Source organism: Chaetura pelagica, unplaced genomic scaffold (assembly GCF_000747805.2).
Source record: "Chaetura pelagica isolate M959 unplaced genomic scaffold, ChaPel_1.0 scaffold107, whole genome shotgun sequence".
In the NCBI taxonomy this organism is placed as follows: domain Eukaryota; kingdom Metazoa; phylum Chordata; class Aves; order Apodiformes; family Apodidae; genus Chaetura; species Chaetura pelagica.
This window is the reverse complement of record NW_009953979.1, coordinates 1,176,205-1,193,579: the sequence shown is the minus strand read 5'-3', so window position 1 is coordinate 1,193,579 and position 17,375 is coordinate 1,176,205. Positions and strand designations below refer to the sequence as shown.

The following is a 17,375-nucleotide window of genomic DNA, read 5'->3' as shown; positions in this document are numbered from 1 at the left end:
ACTGGCAGTGTAATTTTCCTGTTGTTTTTGTGTTTGTTTTTTTTTTAAATACCCTGTATTTTATATACCTTGTATTTTAAATGCCTTGTCTTGCCCTGGCAATAGGACAAGGGGGAATGGCTTTAAAGTGGAAGAGAGAAGATTTAGGTCAGACACGAGGAAGAAATGCTTTACTGTGAGGGTGGTGAGACACTGGCCCAGTTTCTCCACAGAATTTGTGGATCATAGAATCCACGACTGGTTTGAGTGGGAAGGGTTCTTAAAAACCACCTTGTTTCAACCACCCTGCCATGGGCAGGGACACCTCCCACCAGACCAGGTTGCTCCAAGCCCCATCCAACCTGCCCTTCAACAATGCCAGGGGCAGCCACATCTTCTCTGGGAAACCTGGGCCAGGGTCTCACCACCCTCACAGCAAAGAATTTCTTCCTCACATCTCATCTCAATCTCCCCTCTTGCAGCTTGAAACCATTCCCCCTCATCCCATCACTCCCTGCCTTTGTCCAAAGTCCCTCCACAGCTTTCCCGTAGCCCCTTCAGGTACTGAAAGGTGCTCTAAGGTCTCCCTGGAGCCTTCTCTTCTCCAGGCTTAGCAACCCTAACCTGGGGATGCCCCATCTCTGTAAGTGCTCAAGGCCAGGTTGGATGGGGCACTGAGCAACTTGACCGTGTGAGAGGTGTGCCTGCCAGTGCATGGGGGTGGGATCTACGTGGTCTTTAAGGTCTCTTCCCAACCAAACCAGTCTGGGATTCTGTGATTCTATGATTCCACAGTTGTGCCAGCCTGGGCTGGAGATCTGTGGCTTTGGGGTTTTGTCCTTGCATGGGGGATGCTGCTGGTCAGTGCCTTGCTTGGAACCAGAGCTGGTTGCAAAGCTACGAGGTACTTGGGGTCAGCATGGTGGGTGCTAAAGCAAATGGGTGTCTGGAAGAAGAAATGTCTTGTCTGACACCCTTTGTCAGGTATCCTGGATGGGGGGTTGTCACCACCCCCAGCTTTGGGGTTCAGTGCTGTGAGGATCTGGGGGGATCCCATATTGACCAAGCCTGGGGCTGATTTCAGCCTTGGCATCAGGACCAGACTTAGGTTTGTTCCTCTCTGGAGAGCCCTTGGTGGGTGGAATATAAAAAGGGAAAAAATAAAGGTTTATGTCATTTTTACTCTGCTTTTTTTAGCATTTATGAGGTCCTTGTCTGTACTTGTGTATGCCCAGGCTGGGTAAAACCAAGAGCAGGGGCAGGAAAGTTTCTCTTGGTTTCATGCCAGAAGAGTGAGACCCTTTCAGTGCCCTGCTGCAGGGAGCTCAGCCCTCTTACTAAAGACCAGAGAGTCTCATCTGGAGGCACTTGTAGGAAGCCCTGTCCTTCTGCTGGGCCACAGTGGGATCCCCACCTGTTGTGGCTTTGGAGCTGAGAAATGTTTCTGCTTTCCCTGGGTGAACTTGGTTTGTCCCCCCAAAAACGTGGGGCCGATAGGAAAGCTGGATCCCCTCTCCTGCCAGGAGCTTTGGGTCTTCTCTCTCACACTGCTGCTTCCTGTAGGTGAGGCCTTAAAAATCTCCTATTTCTGGAAGAAGAGGTCATGGCAGGTGAGGGGGAAGGAGTTAGATTTAATTAGTGCAGTTATTATTGATGGGATCTGTAACTTGTCTCCTCTTCAGCTTCATTCATCAAGGATGAGGCTGGTGGGTTGGGACCACAGCTGGAACTCTTAGCTCCTCTCCCAGGGCTGAGAATGTTCCTTAATTCTCAAAATACTCTGAAGTCACATATCTGGAGGTGAGATGATTACTGAGGAGGCTGCAGGAGGCAGAGAGGACCTTACGTGGAAGTTGTTTTGCAGGGAGAGCTGCCTCAGCAGCCCTGGAAGAGGGAAATTTAGTAAGAGGATTCCACAGATGATCAGCCACTCATTTGTGTGAATGACAAAGAAGAATTTATTAAGAGGCCAGATTAAAGGTACTTTTGGGGAAAAAAAAAGAAGAGCAAAATCGAGTGAAGGCAGCAGAGAAGGGAAGAGGGGGATGAGAGGGTGTGAGGCAGAAAGAGAATCTCGGCTCGCAGGGCGCTGGGGTGTGCGGGGAGAGCAGGAGAGGCGGAAGGAGCTCCTTGCCTCTGCATCTGGGGATGCTGGGTCCCAAAACGGACCCCAAAGCTGGTGGCAGCCTCCCTGGGGAGGTGAGAAGCTTGGGAAGCGAGTGGGAACGTGGCAGGAGCGACGCGGTGCCGGCGCCAGGAGCTGGCGCGAGCTCAGGCGTTCCAGCGGGAGCAGTCGCCGGCTCCCACCGACACGGCCTTTGTGTGTGTCCTGCTGCCCCAGCTTCTGGTGTGTGTCCTCCCCCTCCAGCTTCTGCTTAGCTGGCAGTTGCCAAAAAAAAACAACAACAACCCAGCCCCTGAATTACTGACGCTTCCCCAAGCTCACAAAGGGGCTGCAGCATCCCAGCAACGCTGGGTCCCCGGGAAAAAATGCATTGTGCTGGAACAAGGGGGATCCGGGTGTGCAAAGCCCTTTAGGGGGGAGGGTAGAGAGTCCAACAATCTTTTTTTCTCCCCTTCTTTTAAAACAAACTTGGCAGAAATTCCTCATTGCCCGGGAGGCAGAGCAGTGCTGGTGTGGCTTTATGCAGGGGGGTGTTGAGCATCGGAACAGGCTGCCCAGGGCAGTGGTGAAGTCGCCATCCCTGGAGGTGTTAAAAAATGTGTGTTGATGTGGCACTTCAGGATGTGGTTTAGTGGGCATGGTGGTGTTGGGTTGACAGTTCGACTTGATGACCTTAGAGGTCTTTCCCAACCTTAATGATTCTGTGATTCTGTGTAGCAGGGTGGAGGTGCCCATGGATGCTTGGTGCTTGTGGAAGCACAATGGATGCCCAAGAGCCCTCCTGGACCACCAGCTGTCCCTGAGCTGAATACAGGGGGATCCCTGGCCATGTGCTGCAGCCCTGAGAAACAGGATATGGCACAGGGAGAAATATCCAGGTTGCAAACCATCCCTTCCTGAGCCCTCACTGGCCTCAGGTTGTGCCAGGAGAGGTTTACGTTTTATATTAGGAACAATTTCTTCATGGGTTGTCAGGCCCTGGCCCAGGCTGCCCAGGGCAGTGGTGGAGTCCCCATCCCTGGAGGGATTTCAAAGCCCTGTAGCTGTGGTGCTGAGGGACATGGTTTAGTGGTGGCCTCCGCAGTTCTGGGATAATGGTGGGACTTGACGATCCTTAGAGGTCTTTTCCAACCAAAATGATTCTGTGATTGTCTGATTCCTCCTTGGCAGCTCTTTGATAGCAAGGGATTGCAGCCACATTTGGGATGTTTGGTGACTTGCTTTGCTCTGCCTTGCAATGAGGCTGATGCTCAGCCATTCACTGACCTGCAGAGGTGCTGCTATGAAGGAGTCTGGCTCTCAGAGAGGCTTCGTAGGGCTTGTGCATCAGGAACCAGCTGCTGTCACGTCTCAGGCCCCTCAAAAAGAGGGGCTGGGTATGGTTGTGTCAGTGTCCTGCAAAACACTTGGTGTCCCCTTCAGGGGAGAGGGACTGTGGTCCAGCAGCCCAGGGGTAGGGAAGCAATTGAAGATGTTTTGATGTTTCCCAGCAGCTCAACTGTGGAACTATAAACGAGGAAATGCATTTTCCTTTCATTGCCTTTGTGAGATCCTCTCTTATCCTTTGCTTTCTTGCCTTTTCCAGCAGCTTGTGCTCCCTTGATCCCTGCCTGTGGGGAGCGTGGGGCAGGGTATGAATTTTGTGTCCTTGGGCGAGTGACTGGAGCAAAGAGCTCCTGGTCTGAGGACCTGCACAAAAGGATCCTGCAAGACAGAGAGACACAGATTGAGGGGAACTTTGGACATCTTGGTCTCTGGGGGCTGCTCTTGGGTGAGAAAAGCAGATAACCCTGAAGTCCTACGTCAAATGCTGCTGGTCACCAGCCAATTCTCTGCCTCTCAGCTGCGGTTTTCTGCCCTTGTTTTTTTTGGCTGCAAAACCCTGGGATGTTGTCAGCTTGGTGCCCTGCCCTCTTCCCAGGCTTCCCTACTGAATCCAAAGATAGATTTTCCACCAAAGGCACCTTTATGCAGGAGTTTGCCCAGGAGCTGAGGATTTTTGTCCCTGCTGATGGGCTTTGTCTTCTCCCTTCCAGGTGTTTGTGGCTGCTGCGGTGCCCTGCGTCCTCGCTACAAGAGACTTGTCGACAACATCTTCCCTGAGGACCCAGAGGTAAACAAGCTGCTGCTTCACGTGCTGAAGCTCTGGTGCTCAGGCTTCATGGACACAGTGTCACCTGCTCAGAAAAAGCTCCTGGGATGTGGGTGATGCTTTGGCACCATAAAAGCTGAGTTGGATTTTTCCTGTCTGCCCTTATCCCCCTTGGTGCTGGGGCATTGCAAAGGGCTGGCAAATGGTTCTCCTTGTATTCAGAGTGGGGTGCTCAATGGAGGCTTCCCCTGGGGTCAGCCCTGATCAGAGAACCCTCGAGGAGGCTAATTGCAAACCTCATCTGCCTTCCCTGGTGTACAAGGCGCAGGGAAGCTTTGGGATGGGCCTGTCACACTCCAGAGCTCTGGCATCTCTGCCGAAGGTTTGCTATGGAGACACTTCTGCTGTTTGCTGGGTCTGCGTGTGAGTCCGTGACGCCTTGTGCTGCTCTCTTACAGGATGGGCTGGTGAAGACCAACATGGAGAAACTGACTTTTTATGCCCTGTCTGCCCCAGAGAAGCTGGATCGCATCGGTGCCTACTTGTCCGAGCGGCTGATCCGGGACGTGAGCCGGCACCGCTATGGGTGAGGGGGGGGCTGGTCCAGCCATCCCAGGGATCAACATAATGATCAGAGAACCATGGAATGGTTTGGGTGGGAAGGGACCTTAAAGATCATCTTGTTCCAATCCTCCTGCCATGGGCAGGGACACCTCCCACCAGACCAGGTTGCTCCAAGCCCCATCCAACCTGGCCTTGAACACTTCCAGGGATGAGGCAACCTGATAACAATGGACCACTAAATAGTAGAGGGGTCTCAGGGTAGGGGTAGTATGGGAGGGGTACACAGCTTCTGTGTGCTCCAAGGTGTCCTGAAGTGACAAGACTGCTCAGAGAGATGCAAGAGTGTTGTGTGTCTAGAAGTGAGATGTGAAAGCCTGCAGAGATGTGGAAACTCCGTGCAAAGTTGCAAGGGACCAGTCAGGCTGAAAGCCATGTGGTGTTGCGCTGGCACTGTACTGGCTGTGCTTGAGGAGTTGGTGTGTGTATGGTGTTTGTTCCCAGCAGCAGAACTGCCATCATCCCTCTGGGCCATCATCAGGTTTCAGTACCTGGAGAGGCTGCAGGAAAGCTGGGGATAGACTTTTCACAAGGGCAGGGAGTGATGGGACAAGGGGAAACAGTTGCAAGCTACAAGAGAGGACATTCAGATGAGATTATAGGAAGAAATTCTTTGCTGTGAGGGTGATGAGACACTGGCCCAGGTTTCCCAGAGCAGCTGTGGCTGCCCCATCCCTGGCAGTGTTGAAGGGCAGGTTGGATGGGGCTTGGATCAACCTGGTTTAGTGGGAAGTGTCCTTGCCCATGGCAGAGATGATCTTTAAGGTTCCTTCCAATCCAAACCAGTTGGGGATTCTATGAAATAGCTGACTGCCCTGGTATTCTGGGGGAGCACGGAAGGACTCCTTCCCTTTGAAATCCCAGCTGGATTTTGTCTTGTCTCCTGAACAAAGCCACAGCAGACAAACATGGCTCAGATTCATGCTGTGAGCTTCAAACTGGTTTGTATCCAGGGGGAGAGAGGAGCCGAGGATCTGCCGAAGAAGTGTTGAAGTTGGAAAACCTTGAAAAGCCTCATCTGCAGTACCCGTCATCAGGAGTGACAGGACATTCAAAGCACTGCCTGGTGTTCTTGTGGTTTGAGCAGCTGTTAACAGGCTCTGCTTGCTATGCTGGGAAAAGAAAAGCTTTCAAAGATTTGTTTTCCTTTTATCCATCCAATGACAAGTCTCAGGGGGCAGAGGGGGGGGAAAATCTTCATCCACCGCCTGTGCAGATAGGCAGGTAATTGGGTTGAAGCAGCAGCTAATTTTCAAAGTCTTAACTTTGAAATGCCTAAAATAAGTTTGGATCAACCTTGTGTTTGTCGGCTGGTGTTGGCTGAAGACACCAGAGCCAGGCTTTGATAGAGCTGCTGAGCACGTGGGTGATACTCCTGCCTGTAAGATGAAGGTAGCTTTGATTCCAGGGCTGTTGTGTGTCATCTTTTTGTTACCTTTATTGCTAAAAGTGGAAAGTGCTCTTGTTTGAGTTTGCAGCACTGAAACCCACCATCTGGGTTAGAGGTTGAGAGAATTGGGATTGTTCAGCCTGGAGAAGAGAAGGCTCCAGGGAGACCTTAGAGCACCTTCCAGTGCCTGAAGGGACTACAGGAAAGCTGGGGAGGGACTTTTGACAAAGGCAGGGAGTGATGGGATGAGGGGGAATGGTTTCAAGCTGCAGGAGGGGAGATTGAGATGAGATGTGAGGAAGAAATTCTTTGCTGTGAGGGCGGTGAGACCCTGGCCCAGGCTGCCCAGAGCAGCTGTGGCTGCCCCATCCCTGGCAGTGTTGAAGGGCAGGTTGGATGGGGCTTGGAGCAACCTGGTCTGGTGGGAGGTGTCCCTGCCCATGGCAGGGGGTTGGGACTAGATGATCTTTAAGGTCCCTTCCAAGCAATGCCATTCCATGTTTCTATGAATCCAGCTGCTCATGGGTGGTCTGTGGGTGAGCTCAGCCTGGTCAGGAGGGACAGTGAACGGATGTGCTGTGCTCCCTGCATGTTCCAAGGGCCTGTCATGGATGTGTCCCTGTATTTGAGCCATGTTCTGGGCTTCCCTCTCCCATTCACCACCCAAAGCCAAGACTGAGTGGCTGCAATGGGAAAGGGAACTGAGGTAATTAATCCTGGTGTGGGCAATGCCCCATCCTATCTGTGCACTGCTGGAGGAAACCCTGCTCCTGCCAGGAATTTCGGGGTGATGGTCACCTGCTTCGCAGCGTTGCTGTGTATTGTTACTGTGTGTTTAAGCTTCCCTGGAGCACATCAAGTCTAATTCTGCATTCTCATCCTGTCCCTACTCCCAGCTGGGACTGTGAGAAAAGCTGTGTTTGACACTGAGCCCACCCTGTGCAAAGCCCAGCTCTCCTTCCAGCAGAGAAAAACCAGTTCAAGGGCAAGGGAAGCCCAGGAGCAGTGTGGGGGGAGGTGCAAGGTGTTGCTGGCAGCCTTGGGCCTGGAGCAGCTGGGTCTTTGCTAGTGGGAGAGATGCTGGGAGCAGCCAACACCATCTTTTAAATTTCCTTTTTATTATTTAATTTATTTACATTTATTTTATTTTTATTGGGATATTTTTCTATCCAAAGTGTATTTTGGCTGTAGAATTTTTCTCCTTGGGTTGGCCAAGGCAGAAGGTTGGTGTTTTGTTGGTGGTTTAGGAGAAGGGAGGAGGAGGTTCATGCTGCTGTTGGGGAGTGACCGTGGCCTTTCCTGCTTCCAGGTACGTGTGCATTGCCATGGAGGCCCTGGACCAGCTCCTTATGGCCTGCCACTGCCAGAGCATCAACCTCTTCGTGGAGAGCTTCCTGAAGATGGTGGCGAAGCTGCTGGAGTCAGAGAAACCCAACCTACAGATCCTGGGTACCAACTCGGTGAGTCGGGGTGCAGGGGGAGGTGGCAGCACCCTGCTAACCATGACTTTGGCTTTTCACCCTGCCTGTCACCCCCATGTCCCTGCACAGTGCCAGGGTAGGAAAACTTGTTGGAAAGGACAGGGAGAGGCTGCAGAGGAGGATTCATGATGTCTCCTTTTGTGTCCTGCCTTGTGTGAGGTTCTGAGACCCCCTGCACTGTCTGTGCTGTTTGGGCTCTGATCCCTGCTGCCATCCCTTCACTCTTTGAATTCAGCTTTTCCTAAACAACTCCACAGGCACGGGGGCTTTCAGCAGTTTAGGACAATAGACCAATTTATGATGTGATCCCTATGGATTTTGGGAACTCTTTATGCTCAGAAAGGGGCTGGCTGAAGCAGAGCTGCTGCATGCAAGAGATGGCTTAGCTGGGCTGGGGATGTGTCAGACACAGACATAAAATGAGAGGAAATTTGAAGCATGAATGAACAAAAGTGACGTACCTCTGGAATCCAAACTGCTGAGCCTGTCTGGCAGCCAGCAGCCACTCATGGGTGGCCTTGCTGCTGGTTATTACTGGGAGCTCTGGGTGCACCTGACACCCGGACTCAGAATCACAGACTGATTTGGGTTGGAAGGGACCCTGAAGACCATCTATTCCCAACACCCTGCAATAGGCAGGGACACAGAATGACAGAATTGTCAGAGTTGGAAGGGACTTCCAGAGATCAGCTAGTCCATCTAGTCCAATTCCCCCACTAAAGCAGGATCCTCTAGAGCACATTACTCAGGGCTGCATCCAGGCAGGTCTTGAATATCTCCAGAGAAGGGACCTCCACACCCCCCCTGAGCAGCCTGTCCCAGTGCTCTGTCACCATCACCCTACATAAGATTTTCCTCATATTTAAATGGAACTTCCCATGTTCCAGCTTGTGCCCATTGCCCCTTGTCCTGTCATTGGGAACTACTGAAAAGAGTCTGGCTCCATCCTCCTTGCACCCACCCTGTAGATACTTAAAGGCATTAATAAGGTCTCCCCTCAGCCTTCTCTTCTCCACGCTGAAGAGTCCCAGCTCTCTCAGCCTTTCCTCATACAGGAGATGCTCCAATCCCCCAGTCATCTTTGTTGCCCTTCAATGGACTCTCCCTAGTAGTTCCCTGTAATAGTAGTTTCCAGACACCTCCTACCAGACCAGATTGCTCCAAGCCCCATCCAACCTGGCCTTCAACACTGCCAGGGATGGGGCAGCCACAGCTGCTCTGGGCAACCTGGGCCAGTGTCTCATCACCCTCACAACAAAGAATTTCTTCCTCAGATCTCATCTCAATCTTCCCTCTTGCAGCTTGAAACCTTTCCACCTTATCCCATCACTCCATGACCCTGTCAAAAGTCCCTCCCCAGCTTTCCTGTAGCCCCTTCAGGTCCTGGAAGATGCTCTTAAGGTTTCCCCAGAGCCTTCTCCAGGAGAGATGATCCTGGACGAGTCTTAGGTGTTTCCTTAGCACTGTGGTCAGGAATCAGTAGGTGTTTTAACGAGGAATCCAGATCAGCTTTCATGATGCTTTTTTTTATTTTTGCCTTCTCAAGCGTGGTGGCATCCAGAGGGCAAACAGCACAGCAAACTTTTATAAAAAAGCATGTAATTGAAATGAGGCACTTCTTCCTATATCTGCAAATGAGGAATGTGCCTCAGGCTCGTGCTTAATTAGATGGTGCTGTCTCAAGCAATCTCCACAATAAGGGAGCTGATGGCAAGGGCGGGAGGAGGTTGTTTATAGAAACCTGCTCCGAGTGACTCACTCTCACTGCATGAAATCTCACCCCAGACACGTCTCCCTCCTCACACCCTGCCCGGGTATCCATGCTGTGCAGGGGCCAGTCCCAGCCACCAGCAAAAATCCAGCATCCTGCCATTGCTCTAACACCATCCTGTAGTTCCCAGGGTGATCATATGGAGCTGTGGCTTAAATCCACTTTGGTTTTTCATCCTTGTTAGGAGGCTGCTGGGCAACCTCCCTGCTTTGGGGAGGAGCTGCCTAATTTCCAGCTTGATGTCATTCCCATTTTCTTTTCTCTCAAACCGACATTGATCTTTCATTTAAACAGCTCTTCCCCCGCCTTGATGTTCTTCTTCTGAAGTATTTATGTCTGATTTATTTGTAGGTGGCAGCGTTATCCCTTCACAGCCATTATTTTCCTTCTCCCAGGCAGCCAAGCTCCTTGCATTTCCCTTCCTCATCCGAAACATGTTTCAATTGGAGCTTTTTCAGCTCCAAGCATGGGAACCCCAAGCTCCCAAGCCCCACATCCCTTGAAACCACAGCAGAAATATTGTTGTCTTTGAATGTTTCTGTTTTCTCAGTGGAATTCTGGTGTGAAGCTGCAGAGCAGCTTTTCAGCTGGGATTTGGTGTCATTTGTGAAAATTAAGTCACTTCCCCTCAAGGTCTGATGTCTCCTTTCCTGCTGGCTCAGCCCTCACTGGGTCATTTCTGTGTGCTCTGGTGCTGCTTTTTGTCTCTGGGCAGTGGGACTAGGGTGAGCTGTTGGAGTGAGTCCAGAGGAGGCCATGGAGTTGGCCTGAGGGCTGGAGCAGCTCTGCTCTGGAGATAGGCTGAGAGAGTTGGGGTTGTTCAGCCTGGAGAAGAGAAGGCTCTGGGGAGACCTTAGAGCACCTTCCAGGACCTGAAGGGGCTACAGGAAAGCTGGGGAGGGAGTTTTGACAGAGGCAGGGGGGGGTGGGGTGGGGGGGGATGAGGGGGGAGAGGGGAGATTGAGATGAGATCCTTGGAAGAAATTCTTTGCTGTGAGGGTGGTGAGCCCCTGGCCCAGCCTCCCCAGGGCAGCTGTGGCTGCCCCAACCCCGGCAGGGGTGAAGGGCAGGTTGGATGGGGCTTGGAGCCGCCTGGTCTAGTGGGAGGCGTCCCTGCCCATGCAGGGGGGGTGGGACTGGGTGATCTTTAAGGTCCCTTCCCACCCAACCCCATCTGATATTTGGTGATCTCCTGTATTTGCTGGATGGTGCAGCACCCTTGTAGGGGCAGCCAAGTCTTTGGAAAATGCAATAATGTGTGAACAAATGACAGTCCTGACAGAACAAGGAGGCTTTGAGGGTGTTTTTCCTCTGTGGATGCTTTTTACAAGTTCTAGCCCTGCTGGAGGCTGCGGGCTCAAAAAGGATGCAGATAGAGCAGCTGCCTCCAGATGTGAACACTGAACCACATCCAGTTTCACTGGGCATGGTGACACCAAGCAGGGATGTCAGTTCCCCAAGGACAGAGGTGAGCAGACCTCACTGTGCTTGGGGAAGATGCTCTTGGAGCAGGGAGCTGAACCGTGGGCACTGCTTGCGTGGGGTGGGCTGGGAATCATGGAATTGTTTTGATTGGAAAAGACTTTTAAGATCATCACATCCAACCATTAACCCAGCACTGCCAAGGTCACCACTAAACCATGTTTCTCAGCACCACAGCTACATGGCTTTGAAATCACTGGTGTCTCAACAGCTTCAGAATAAGGTGCTCCTGTTTGGTTGCCAGGTGGCACAAAATGAGCTGCTGTCCACATTGCTGTGGGATTGACACATGCAGATACTGGCTGCAGGGAGCTGTTTCCTTAATTTATTTCATAGAAGCATGGAATGGTTTGGGCTGGAGCAGACCTTAAAGATCATCCTTCCAAGCCAAACCAGTCTGGGATTCCGTGATGGTGAAAGTGTGTCCTGGGTACAGTGTGAGCTGGTGCTCGTAGCAGGAGATGTCTCACTCAGAGGAGTGTGCTGCTGAATCCTCTGCTGTCGGGTCAGGGCTGGAATCTTTCCCAAAGACTCCTTCGTGTCTCTTGGCTGTTTTCTGAGCCTGGAAGAGAAGCATTTCAAGTGAGCAGCTTCCAAAGTTTAGTGCACAGGCATTGTTTCTCACCCAGCGTTGAGGGGTTGCACTTAAGAGCTGGGGTGGTTTGGGGGCATCTTGGACAGGGACCATCCTCTCCCTTCACTGTACACCCCTGCAAATGGCCCTGGCTTCCCTGCGTGCTGCAGTGCACAAAAGCAGCCAGCTGATTCCTCTGCCCAAAATCCCAGCAAGCAGCTGGGATTGTTCCAAGTGGGAGGTGAAAACACAGGGTCTCAGTGCCACAATGTTTGTCCCAGGCCAAGGATAAATCTCGTGCTTTCACAGCACCTGATGCTGACGGACAGATACAGGGTGATTGCTCTGTGTGTTCCAGCCAGGAGCAGATATCTTGGATTCTGTGATAGCTCTTGCACTATTTGATTTATTTTTCCTTTCTTAAAGCCACCCCTGTCAGCATGACTGGATGAGTTGAAGTTTATCCTTTCCTGCCCTGACACTTCATTTACATCTTTCCATAAGGAAATATTTTTTTTCTGTAAATTTCAGAATTCAGAGGAAAACTTGAAAACAGGTTTATCTTCTCTTCCTCCTTCACTCTCTCCCTGAAAGCTTCATGGCCAGATCTGTTGATCAGCTGGTGTTTCACTGTGGAAGGGAGTGATGGGACCTGGTGCTGCCGGAGAGATTTGGGATGTGGTTATAAGGACCTCCTTGCAGTTGGTTTCTCCACTGGCATTTCCAAGGCAGTAGCAGCATTTGGGAAATGTTGGTTGGGTTTTGTGCCACCTGGGAGGATGGAAAGAAACTGGGGGAGAATTTATCTCCTGTTACTGTGTACTGTGTATTAGGAATCTCTCATTGCACCTCGAAATGCCCTTTACAAGGACCATTGAGGCTTGTGGTGAAGTTTTCAGCATCCATAGCCAGGCCTGGCTGCTGCTGGAGCTTGATGGAACTATACAGTGGCACACTCCTGCTTGAGGACCCTGTGTCCTGGGTGCAGCTGGGCAGCCTGACTTGTCACCTAGAGCACACACCAAGCCCTGTGTTACACTGCTGAAGCCCACAAGTGTTTGCTGGTTTGGAGAGGAATATCAAGAATGCTCCCTGGATGGGGCTTGAAGCAACCTGGTCTAGTAGAAGGTGTCCCTACCCATGGCAGGGGGTTGAACTAGATGATCTTTAAGGTTTCTTCCAACCCAAGCTGTTCTGTGGTGAGTATTTCTGTCGGCCTGCCCTCTGAGCTGATCCCCTCTTTCTTCTCTCCAGTTTGTGAAGTTTGCCAACATCGAGGAGGACACCCCGTCCTACCACCGCAGCTACGACTTCTTTGTGTCGCGCTTCAGCGAGATGTGTCACTCCAGCCACGACGACCCCGACGTCCGCACAAAGTGAGTGTCCCTGGCCCTGCTGGCTCTGTGAACACATCCTGGGGGGGATCCCTGGGATCTTCCTCAGATCCCGTCTCAGTCTCCCCTCTTGAAGCTTGAAACCATTCCCCCTCATCCCATCACTCCATGACCTCATCAAAAGTCCCTCCCCAGCTTTCCTGTAGCCCCTTCAGGTCCTGGAAGGTGCTCTGAGGTCTCCCCAGAGCCTTCTCTTCTCCAGGCTGAACAACCTCAGTTCTCTCTCAGCCTGTTGTCATAGGAGAATATAGGATGAAACAGGAGCCTAGAAAATTACTGCAGCCCATATCCAACCTTTGTTTCCATGTGGCATATTGTGTGCATGTGTGTTGGTTTGCATTTGCTGTCTGGAGACCAGGGTAGTTCTGCTTGCCCTGACCATGGCTGATGGCAGGACAAGGGACAAATGTACCCTCAGGCTTCCCACTTTGGTTTTATTTTGCGCAAAATGTGATGAGATGACACCTGCAATCTGCCCAACCCAGGGCTGCCTCAGTGCATCTTCAAGCATTTCTCACCTTGGCATCAGGGTCGTGGCTAGACCACGGTGGGAGGTTGGTCCTGGCCCCAAAAGGAAGGATGATGATAAGAGATTCCCAACTTTTAGCAGAATTAATGCTCACTCCAAAACTGTCGCAGCCCTGTGGTCCATTATTTTCCATGTTTAAAGGTGATTACATCTCTCTAGACGGCACAGAGAACACACTCACTTTACTGTGATGGGAAACGTATCCCAGGGGGTTAATTAAGACTAAAACAGACAGATTAATGTTGTTTACAGCTGCCAAGGCCAGGACTGTCAGTGATGTATTTAAAAAGACCTGACGCTTGAAATGTCCCTGGGGGACACTGATGGCACCTGTGGCTCTTGCCAGAAAGCTCTGGGAAGGAGCCCATTGCTGCCAGAGACAAGTTTTGAGGAGAACTCAGACCACAGAATCCCAGACTGGTTTGGATTGGAAGGGACCTTAAAGGTCATCTAGTTCCAACACCACTGAACCACCCTCACAGCAAAGAATTTCTTCCAAGGATCTCATCTCAGTCTCCCCTCTTCCACCTCATTCCCCCTCATCCCATCACTCCCTACCTTTGTCAAAAGTCCCTCCCCAGCTTTCCTGTAGCCCCTTCAGGTCCTGGAAGGTGCTTTAAGGTCTCCCCAGAGCCTTCTCTCAGCCTGTCTCCAGAGCAGAGCTGCTTCAGCCCTTGGATCAGCCTCTGGCCTCCTCAGGCCTCCAACAGCTCCATGTTTTTCTTGTGTTGGGGACCCCAGCACTGAACCCAGCACTGCAGGGGGGTCTCACCAGAGTGGGATCTCAGATGTCAGAGAGCATTTCAACACATCATCTTGATACTGTTGCCAGAGCTGCTGTCCAGGGACCTGTTGCCTTGCAGAGGGACCAGCCCCTGAGGTTCACCACTGATCTTTGATGACCAAACTCACCTCTGCAGGCTCACAAGTTTTTCTTTCTCTTTAATAAGGAAATAATGCAAAAGTCTCATTATTTCTGAGTGACATATGGGGCACCAGTGACGCTGGTTAAATTGTGTTGAAGCCTGGAAGAGAGAAATTCTGCAGCTCCTGTAATTAAAGAACAGCTCACTGCTTTCCTGGGGCTTTGGTCCTGCTCAGCACTTCTCCCACAAGGATTGTGTCTTGACTGGATTATTGCCTTGATTAAATCTGCAAAACGTGTTGGGGAAACCTCAGAGCAGGTTATTTGATGCATATTTTTTTTCTGCAGATAAACACTTGCTGTCTTTCTGGGGCATTTGCAGTGGGTGCTGTGGGGCTGATTTCAGCCCCAGGAATCCTGCTACATAGGGCGGTTTATATTGATGACTTTATTGACTAGAGCAGAGTCAGGATTTTTTGACTTGGAAAGGATCAAGTTGTCAAAAAGCACTGAGGTATCCTTAGCATCCAGCATCCCTGGGCACAGCTCAGCTCTGCAGCTGCTGGGAATGGGGGAAATAGGGGAAATGTGGAAATTCCACTATGAATGCTGCAGCTGGGGAGCAGAGACCTCCCAGGTCCAAAACCAATCCCTGGGAGAGGCCAGGCTGGCCAGTGCCATCCCTCTACCTTGGGTAGTGTGTGCCGTGGGGAGGATTTTAGCTGGTTCAAGTCCTTCCCCACTTGGGCCTGCCAGGCTGTGGGAATCCAGATCTCTTGAGAATGTGAGACAGAAGGATTCCCCTGGGGTAGATCAGGCCTACAGCAGGGAACTGGAGCATCACCTGCATGAAACCCCTCCAGAAATCAGTGTCTTTGCTGTGAGGGTGGTGAGACCCTGGCCCAGGTTGCCCAGAGCAGCTGTGGCTGCCCCATCCCTGGCAGTGTTGAAGGGCAGGTTGGATGGGGCTTGGAGCAACTTGGTCTGGTGGGAGGTGTCCCTGCCCAGGGCAGGGGGGACTAGAAGATTTTTGAAGTCCCTTGCAAGCCAAACCAGTCTGGGATTCCATGGTTCTAAGATGTAAAATAACATGTGCTGTGTACATACGTAGCATTTTGGTGTCAATTTGTTCCCTAGGATCCGGATGTCTGGCATTAAAGGCTTGCAAGGAGTGGTAAGGAAGACAGTGAATGATGAACTCCAAGCCAACATCTGGGACCCACAGCACATGGACAAGATTGTTCCCTCACTGCTTTTCAACTTACAGCATGTGGACGAAGCCGAAAGGTGAGTCCTTGCTGCTGCCATGTCCCACTGGTTCCACCAGCAGCTTCAGAGCCCCGGGGCTGCTTTTGGCAAAGTTTTCCAGGCCAGAGGTGTTGCAGGCTGAGGCTTGTGAAAAATAGGAGTGGCCAGAAAGGAAACCCTGCAGGTACCTGGCTGAAGGATGCTGCAGGTGGCAGGGAGGTTATTGCTATCTGCAGGCATGGATTCATTCAGGGACTTTCCTTTTGAAGGAAGAGGAATGGGTCAGTCCTGGGAACCTGGCTTCTGGCCAAATGACTTTTCCTTTTATTCTCATAAACTAAAGCATCAAGGTGGGAAAAGCATTTGTAGTGTTTGTGTGGTGCCAAACAGCCAGAGCATGGAAAAAGGGGATTGGTCTCCTCTGGGAGAGAGGAGCAGCTGAGGGAACTGGGGGTGTTCAGCCTGGAGAAAAGGAGGCTGAGGGGAGACCTTCTCACTCTCTGCAACTCCCTGAAAGGAGGCTGGAGCAAGGGGATGTTGGTCTGTTTTCCCTGAGAGCAAGTGATGGGACAAGGAAATGACAGGGGAGGTTTAGGTTGGATGTTGGGAACAATTTCTTCCTGGCAAGGGTTGTCAGGCCCTGGCCCAGGCTGCCCAGGGCAGTGGTGGAGTCCCCATCCCTGGAGGGATTTCAAAGCCATGTAGCTGTGGTGCTGAGGGACATGGTTTAGTGGTGGCCTTGGCAGAGCTGGGTGAACAGTTGGACGAGATGATCTTAGAGGTGTTTTCCAACCAGTACAATTCTGTGCTGCTATGGGATGTGCCTGTTCAAGGTGACTTCTGCCAGGCCATGTCCCCCTGGAAGGACATTATGTCCTGCATCCTCACTTAGGGCATCTTGCCTCCTCCAGCCCTCAGCCCCAGGCTTGTCCTGCCCATACCAGGGACCTGGGGGCTGGCACAGCCTGGCACTGCAGGCAGGGCCGTGGTGACACGTCCCCCTCCCTGGCAATCCCTCCTTCCCTGCTGCTCCCTGCTCTGGCTCCAGTCCAGCAGCGCTTTGTCCCTGGGATCCGCTGGGATGGAGCTCGTCCCGGGTGACCCTTGGCTGCTGCCGGGTGGCCGTGTCAGGAGCAGCAGCCCTGGTGCCAGCAGGTGCCACCACAGTTTTGCACCAGCACCTCCCTGGCTGGGGCTCTGCTGCTCTCCCCCCGCCTGCCCGCGGCTGCACAGGCTCCGCGCTGCTCTCATCGCCCTCCTCTGCGTTCACAGCCGCTCCCCCTCCCCGCTGCAAGCCGAGAAGGAGAAGGAGAGCCCCACGGAGCTGGCAGAGAGGTGCCTGCGGGAACTGCTGGGCCGGGCGGCCTACGGGAACATCAAGAACGCCATCAAGCCCGTCCTCATGTGAGTCACCAGCCTCTGGGTTGCTGGCGCCAGGGAAACTGAGGCACGGAGGAGCAAGGCAGGGCTGGGGGGAGAGCACGGACACCTCTCAGCGTGGCACTGGAGGTGGGGGCTGGTTTGTGGGCTGAGCTCTCGTTTTTTGGATGCATTGAGGAAGGTGGCAGGTGGTCGTCCCCCTGTGCTGGGCGCTGGTGAGATGGTACCTCAAATCCTGGGCTGAGTTTTGGGCCCCTCACAACAAGAAGGACATGGAGGGGCGGGAGTGTGTTAAGAGAAGGGCAGTGGAGCTGGGGAAGGGTCTGGAGCACAAGTGTGATGAGGAGCAGCTGAGGGAACTGGGGGTGTTCAGCCTGGAGAAAAGGAGGCTGAGGGGAGACCTTCTTGCTCTCTGCAACTGCCTGAAAGGAGGTTGGAGTGAGG

At 52.2% G+C, this 17,375-nt stretch overlaps 1 protein-coding gene across 1 annotated transcript in view; it reads left to right on the top strand.

Moving 5' to 3' along the window:
• EFR3B (EFR3 homolog B (S. cerevisiae)) overlaps positions 1-17,375 on the top strand; it is a 37,091-nt gene that overhangs the window by 3,007 nt on the left and 16,709 nt on the right. The window contains exons 3-9 of the mRNA XM_010002226.1: positions 3,527-3,557; positions 4,141-4,217; positions 4,655-4,782; positions 7,517-7,667; positions 12,770-12,891; positions 15,441-15,590; positions 16,824-16,955. Of these exons, the coding sequence (XP_010000528.1) occupies positions 3,527-3,557; positions 4,141-4,217; positions 4,655-4,782; positions 7,517-7,667; positions 12,770-12,891; positions 15,441-15,590; positions 16,824-16,955 (791 nt within the window). The remainder of the gene's footprint in view (positions 1-3,526; positions 3,558-4,140; positions 4,218-4,654; positions 4,783-7,516; positions 7,668-12,769; positions 12,892-15,440; positions 15,591-16,823; positions 16,956-17,375) is intronic.